Source organism: Xyrauchen texanus, chromosome 48 (assembly GCF_025860055.1).
Source record: "Xyrauchen texanus isolate HMW12.3.18 chromosome 48, RBS_HiC_50CHRs, whole genome shotgun sequence".
Lineage (NCBI taxonomy): Eukaryota > Metazoa > Chordata > Actinopteri > Cypriniformes > Catostomidae > Xyrauchen > Xyrauchen texanus.
Genome location: NC_068323.1, coordinates 334,321 through 341,820, shown reverse-complemented (window position 1 = coordinate 341,820; position 7,500 = coordinate 334,321). Strand labels below are relative to the sequence as shown.

The window sequence follows — 7,500 nt, the reverse complement described above, 5'->3', positions numbered from 1 at the left end:
AATTTTTGCAATTATTATAATACAATAAAAATGTTTTACAATGTATATGATAATGGCATTTTAAGGATTATAGGAATACAAATATTTGTATTATAATTTCAATAGATTTATTTTCATTGTTTATGATGATGAGATTCTGCAGATATATATTTCTCATCACCTTGTGCTTGACTGTCCCGGATGAATAATGTGTGTGTGTGTGTGTGTGTGTGTGTGTGTGTGTGTGTTGTCTGTGTCAGGTCTCTGCCCAAACACGAGCGGCTGGTGAATCTTCACGGGTCAGTTATTGATCACTCTTATGCCGGCGGCTCCAGTATCGCAGTTCTGTTGATCATGGAGCGGTTACATCGAGACCTCTACACCGGACTGAAGGTATGACAGCAACTCTGTCTGTCTCTGTCCAACTCTATCTGATGATGATGATGATGATGATGATGATGACATCTCCCTCAGGCCGGGCTCTGTCTGAAGGAGAGGTTACAGATCGCTCTGGACGTGGTGGAGGGAATCCGGTTCCTGCACGGTCAGGGTCTCCTGCACCGAGACATCAAACTCAAGAACGTTCTGGTGAGGAACACTCGTCCACAGTCTGTCTGTCTTGAAAGAAAACCTTCTGTAACACAGTGTTTGTCTTGTGTAGCTGGACAAACAGAACCGGCCAAAATCACCGATCTGGGCTTCTGCAAACCCGAGGCCATGATGTCGGGCAGTATAGTGGGCACTCCCATTCACATGGCACCAGAACTGTTTACAGGTCAGAACCAGAACCAGTCAAACAGCACAAGAGTGTGTGTGTGTCCACAATAACACTGTGTGTGTCTTCAGGAAAGTACGATAACTCTGTGGACGGTACGCCTTCGGATTCTCTTCTGGTATCTCTGCACCGGATCTGTCAAACTTCCAGAAGCGTTTGAGAAATGTTCCAGTAAAGACCATCTGTGGACCAACGCCAAGAAAGGTACGAACATCCGCTCTCTTTCTGCAGTCACTGGAATGTTCTCGCTCACTCATTTTATTGGTGTGTTTCAGGCTCGCGCCGAGCGCTTGCCAACGCTTGACGAGGAATGCTGGCAGCTCATGGAAGCATGCTGGAATGGCGACCCTTCCCAGCGGCCCCTGCTCGGGATCGTACAGCCCAGTCTGCAGCGCATCATGGACCGTCTGTGTGACAACTCTGACCAAAAGAGCGCAAACCTTGAAGACTCAAACTGAAGCGCACACGCTCCGGTATATTCCACAACTGAAGCGCACACGCTCCGGTATATTCCACAAATGAAGAAGCGCCTGTTATGCATGTGTGGACAGATGGACAAACATGATAGAAGATGATGCGTGTCATACTTACTAGAGTGATCGAGTTCTGCTGCTTCCTCGTAGAGGTCATATATTCTACAAGTCGTTTTGTGATACAGATGAATTGACACATTGTAGATGTGTTTAAACTGATTGACACTTTTTTTAAATAAAATCATTTGAACCGCTGGACTGAATTTAATGTGCAAAAAGCATTAATAGGAAATCATTATAGGAGGAGAATTCCAGCCATGATGTCGCCATCTTTTGTCATCGAGCATGTTTCCATTTCATCAAAACAAAACATCGACTCGAGTGTATTGAGATATTTATGGCGTTTTTCTTGGATTTACATTTAATAGGCTGCTCGTGCACATACGCTTGTCAGGATTGGCGAGACACCTTGAATCTCTTATGTTCAATTAGAAGACATTATGGCTAGAACACTTTGAATGGACAAGAATGTGAATTTTAGATTGTGAACAGCTATACATTATCTGAGTAAACAACATTAAAGACAACACTTGAGTTATCTACTGTATCTAAATAACGTTTTGACTTAAATGCAAGATAAAGACCTCTCACAATCACACTTCTAATTACTTAAAGGTTCTGCTCAGTCTTGTGTGAATCTGAGGAAGCCTCAACCCTTTATACATTAGGAACTTGAATTGTATAAGATGTGCGGAACCGAAGCGGAGGCGACTGAGACTGCACCACCCGGACTGAGGCGAGTAACCGCACCACTAAGAGGATCTACTAAGTACTGGGGATTGGGCATTCCAGATTGGGATAAAAAAAACATTTAATTGATTTGAAATTGGTCTTTGAGAACATTAAATATTTGTATTTTATCTTATCCAGTAAGTCAGGGACATTTATTTGTAAAAATAACGATCGACCCGTTTCCGTCCTTCCTACATTTCACACGATTGCCGATGCGCGCTGTATTCTCGTGCCAAACGCGAATACCTTGACGAGCCTTGACAAGCGCGGGAATCCCGACGAGCGATGGAACCTTGACAAGCGCGGGAACCCCGAGCGCTGGAACCTTGACAAGCGCGGGAACCCGGCTGAGCAGCTGGAACCTTGACAAGCGCGGGAACCCCGACGAGCGATGGAACCTTGACAAGCGCGGGAACCTTGATAAGTCGCGGTAACCCCGACAGCATGGAACCTTGACAAGCGGGAACCTCGATCGAGCGCTGGAACCCCGACGACGCTGGAACCTTGACCAGCGTGGAACCCCGACGAGCGATGGAACCCCGACGAAGCTGGAACCCCGACGAGCTCTGGAACCTTGACCAGCTGGAACCCCGACGAAGTGCTGGAACCCCGACGGCGCTGGAACCCCACCGAGCGCTGGAACCTTGACCAACGCAGGAACCCCGACGAGCGATGGAACCTTGACAAGCGCGGAGCCCCGACGAGCGATGGAACCTTGACAAGCGTGGAACCCCGAGCTGGAACCTTGACGAGCGGGAACCCCGGCGAGCGCGGAACCCCGACGACGCTGGAACCTTGACCAGCGGGAACCCGACGAGCGATGGAACCCCGACGAGCTCTGGAACCCTGACCAGCTCTAGAACCTCGACCAGCGCTGGAACCCCGACGAGCTGGAACCCGCCGGCGCTGGAACCTTGACCAGCGCAGGAACCCCGACGAGCGATGGAACCTTGACAAGCGCTGGAGCCCCGACGAGCGATGGAACCTTGACAAGCTCGGGAACCCCGAGCGCTGGAACCTTGACAAGCGCGGGAACCCCGACGAGCGCTGGAACCTTGACAAGCGCGGGAACCCTGACGAGCGCTGGAACCTTGACAAGCGCGGGAGCCCCGACGAGCGATGGAACCTTGACAAGCACGGGAACCTTGACAAGTGCAGTAACCCCGAGCGCTGGAACCTTGACAAGCGCGGGAACCCCGACGAGCGCTGGAACCTTGACCAGCGCGGGAACCCCGACGAGCGCTGGAACCCCGACGAGCGCTGGAACCTTGACCAGCGCGGGAACCCCGACGAGCGCTGGAACCCCGACGAGCGCTGGAACCTTGACCAGCGCGGGAACCCCGACGAGCGCTGGAACCCCGACGAGCGCTGGAACCTTGACCAGCGGTGGAACCCCGACGAGCGGTGGAACCCCGACGAGCGATGGAACCCCGACGAGCGGTGGAACACTGATTAAATAAGTGTGGGACTCCATCAGAACAGCAGGATTCTGCAAGTAAGAGAAACTGAATGTTTAACTAGTTTATGATCTCAATAGTCATCAATAATGCTGGTTGTGAATAACAGAAATATTCATGTGTGTTTTTGGTGGAGCTCAGAATCAGGATCACGTGACGTTATTAAGAGTTGATAATGAAGACGCTAAGGTACATGCTTCAGTTAAAATATAAAGTTCTCATGTAAAAACTCTGTTTAGGAAGCGTCCAAATGCCAAAACTGGAGAAATGTAGAGACCCGTGTTGTTCCTCCCTAACATACAAATCTGTTAAACAGTTCTTGCGTGTAAAACACATTATTTAGTCCTGAGAAGATGATGTTTATTATCCTCCTCTCACTGTGGACGCTCAGAGACAGAAGAGGGGTGTCCTGGAGTCAAACATTCATATCCGACATTAGAACATCACCCTAACTAACCCCCTACAACTGATCGCACAAATGAAAGAGAAATATTAAAAACAGAAGTCTTTACTTCAGAGAGATGCAAACAGAGAAATACAGCAATATAAACACAATCTGTTTATCAGAACATCAAGCACAAACTCGTTTACAGTAGATAAACACTCCCTGCCATTGAAACACTCTGATTGGTTAGATTGATCTACCAGTACACGTGTGTTTTATGTGTGTGTTGGCGTGTTAGACAGATCTGTACAAACATCTGAAGATTTAAATGTACATTTGAAACATTTGATCATATGTTTATCAAAGACAATAATAAATGATATTTTGCATAAAGAAAATGAATTGTGCCATTATTATCCGGGCACAAGTGATCATTCTCACTACTATAATCTTCAGTGTGTGGATTTTAAAAGCATTTTCTTTATGCAAAATATATATATTGATCATTTTGGGATGAAACTTGACCGATATATTTACACAACAACATTATTTCTACTCTATAAAATACAAAGTTTTCTTTCAGTGTTTGTATAAAAGTGTTCTCAAAAACATATCAAAAGTTTTTAATTGTCCTGTGATGAATGATCACGTCCGTTTAGTGCCAGTAGTTAAAGGCGTGAATGAAGAGTCTCTCCGCTAGTGGTGCCACGGGAATATTTCCTCTTTCCTTCATATATCAAACTGAATTTATACAGCAGCATTTCAGTCCAGCAGTAGTTTAGCTTCATGTTGGAAATTTCCTGATAATCTCATATAAAACATTTACAAAAAAAAAAACCATCCGTTTGTTTGTCTTTGTTTTGTTGCAGCGAGGGGGGAGGGCACCCTCTTCTGGACAAATAAAAACGTAAAAAAGTGCTTCGCTTCAAGTATGTAAACAAAAATCAAAACGGTTTTAAAAGTGGCCGATTCTCTTCAGCGTTTGGCACGAGAATACAGCGCGCATCGGCAATCGTGTGAAATGTAGGAAGGACGGAAACGGGTCGATCGTTTTTTGCCTTTGACATCCTCTTCCTCCTCTCGTCACCATGGCAACATGCGTGTAGCATCAGCACCTGCAGACACATGAAAGCTCTGTCATATATGAACATTTTACTTGCATAATAGAAAAACATCATAAGAGAAACAGATGTGCTAAGGACTAAACTCTATGGACCCGCCAGCACGTCCACAGGGGGGCGCTATATCACGAAAGAGTTTAAGTGCCCGTATACATCGGTCAAGCAAATGAGGTCTCGTTTGAGAGCTTAGAATCAGAACTTTTCAGAGCGTACCATCACTTCTCCATTTATTACACAAAATAACTACAAAAGGCCTGAAAACCTTTGGGGTGTTAGAGCGCCCCCTACGGTTCACATCTGTGTATTGTTCTAGTGCTTCCTGCCACTTAGTGGAATGAAATACTGCAAATATCAGAACCAGAATTACATGCTTACAAATTTGGGATAAAAATAAAAATCTGTCTGTTTATCACAAGGTTATAAACACATTCAATATTATCTTTTGTTTGCATTTAGTTCAGTGTGTGACTGGTGAGTGTGAATGCGGCAGCACAAAAAAAAAAGAGTTTAAAGTTATGTACATACTTAATTATCATACTTATAAGGCAAATAGTGTATAAATTAAAGGCTAACAGGCATTAGTGACGCCGCTCGACAGAGATCCTCAAACATATTTATCACGTGTTTATGAATGTAGTCGATATAAATCACTCACTCAGATTCTGATGAGTCGTTATCGAGGGTTTTTGTCGCTACGCTCACTGACCCTCCATTCAGATGATCCTGTCTAGCCCTGCCCCCACGGCCTTCACTGGGGGCGTGGCCTCGGGAGGAGGCGGAGTCTGGTGGGCTGACTGACAGCTGGTTGTGAATGCAGTTGATGGCGTTTCTCTCAGCGATGGGCGACAGCTGCTGCTTCTTCAGAATCCCTGCAGGTCACAATCAAGATTAATTTATGCTAGCCTAGAGTCAGCGTTTAACATTTCAAGGAAAATATCTTTGTTTATATATATATTCTTCACATGTAAAAATATATAGCTATTAAATATATGATCACAGAATTGTCATTTTAGTTTGAAGTATCTCAGAAGCTGATTGGTTGGACGGGACCGTTTATTCTCACCTCGGTGTGGTTGTGTGCTGATGTTTGGTAAACTGGCGGCAGCAGCAGCAGCAGGTTCTCTGTCCCATGAGTCTCTGTTCTGTCCTCTGATCGCGAGACACTCGTCACCTGTCTCACTCTCCGTAATCCATCTGACAGACAGACATCACAGACGCCAGAGAGACACACTGACACAATGCACTTCCTTTTCCTTCGGCACTGTCCAGCAGTGTGAACAGCATTAAAGGCTGAAACGTTCTCTAGCAAGTGTGTGAACGCTAAATGTAGTATGTGTTCTGAACGTTACCACAAGGGGCGCTGTAGTGAGATTGATCAACTACAGTCATGGAGACCGTTCAAGCGGCGTCAGTATATTTATAGCAATGACCTGAATATCAAACAGTAACTCTATCGCCCCCTTGAGGACGTTTGTTCCGCTGCAGTGACGCACCGTTCATGTACTTGCGTTAAGTACGTTTCAGCTTTAAATCTAAACTATTATTAAACTGCAGCTAAAGAAATCAATGTTCTGTTCCTTCAGTTTTTATTAAAGTAATGTCATACCGCAAGGTTTCTTGTTGCCGTTGGTGGCGAGATTTTCCCAGCATTCCTCCTGCGGGATGTCAGCCTCGTCTTCCTCGCTGTCGGACGAGTGTGTGGACGCATACGAGCCGCTCTGATCGTCTTCCAGCTCTGAGAGATCGCTGTCAGAGTCCGAGTCATGATCTAAACGCACACAGACATTAAACAGAGCTTGTGTGTGTGTATGTGTGTGTGTGTGTTACTATAGTTACCGTCCAGCTGCTGTTTGTCCAGTGTGTTGTGTTCAGTCAAACTCAAGTGACTGCCGTTCACATCGTCTCCACTAAACACAAACATACACATTGTTTGGTACTTTCCAACACACACTGATAGTAATCTGGCACACTATATAATAGGGATAGTATGGATAGTATGGACAGTAGGGACAGTAGGGATAGTATGGATAGTATGGACAGTAGGGACAGTATGGATAGTAGGGATAGTAGGGACAGTAGGGATAGTACAGATAGTAGGGACAGTAGGGATAGTAGGGACGGTACGGACAGTAGGGACAGTACGGATAGTATGGATAGTAGGGACAGTAGGGACGGTAGGGATAGTATGGACAGTAGGGATAGTACAGATAGTAGGGACAGTAGGGATAGTAGGGACAGTAGGGATAGTAGGGATGGTAGGGACAGTAGGGATAGTATGGACGGTAGGGATAGTAGGGACAGTAGGGATAGTACAGATAGTAGGGACAGTAGGGATAGTAGGGATAGTATGGACAGTAGGGATAGTAGGGATAGTAGGGATAGTATGGACAGTAGGGATAGTATGGACAGTAGGGATAGTAGGGATGGTAGGGATAGTATGGACAGTAGGGATAGTAGGGATGGTAGGGATAGTATGGACAGTAGGGATAATAGGGACGGTAGGGATAGTATGGACGGT

General features: G+C 45.8%; 2 protein-coding genes across 2 annotated transcripts in view; one reads left to right on the top strand and one right to left on the bottom strand.

Moving 5' to 3' along the window:
- Positions 1-1,827, top strand: part of LOC127639338 (dual serine/threonine and tyrosine protein kinase-like) — a 19,813-nt gene extending 17,986 nt beyond the window's left edge. The window contains 6 exon segments of the mRNA XM_052121282.1: positions 240-372; positions 454-567; positions 641-656; positions 659-754; positions 826-847; positions 849-1,827. Of these exon segments, the coding sequence (XP_051977242.1) occupies positions 240-372; positions 454-567; positions 641-656; positions 659-754; positions 826-847; positions 849-1,212 (745 nt within the window). The 3' untranslated portion in view covers positions 1,213-1,827.
- A 1,835-nt stretch (positions 1,828-3,662) lies between these two features.
- celsr2 (cadherin, EGF LAG seven-pass G-type receptor 2) overlaps positions 3,663-7,500 on the bottom strand; it is a 63,243-nt gene continuing 59,405 nt past the window's right edge. The window contains exons 30-34 of the mRNA XM_052121268.1: positions 6,819-6,889; positions 6,589-6,750; positions 6,046-6,176; positions 5,638-5,851; positions 3,663-4,976 (exon numbers count right to left, since the gene is read on the bottom strand). Of these exons, the coding sequence (XP_051977228.1) occupies positions 5,843-5,851; positions 6,046-6,176; positions 6,589-6,750; positions 6,819-6,889 (373 nt within the window). The 3' untranslated portion in view covers positions 3,663-4,976; positions 5,638-5,842. The remainder of the gene's footprint in view (positions 4,977-5,637; positions 5,852-6,045; positions 6,177-6,588; positions 6,751-6,818; positions 6,890-7,500) is intronic.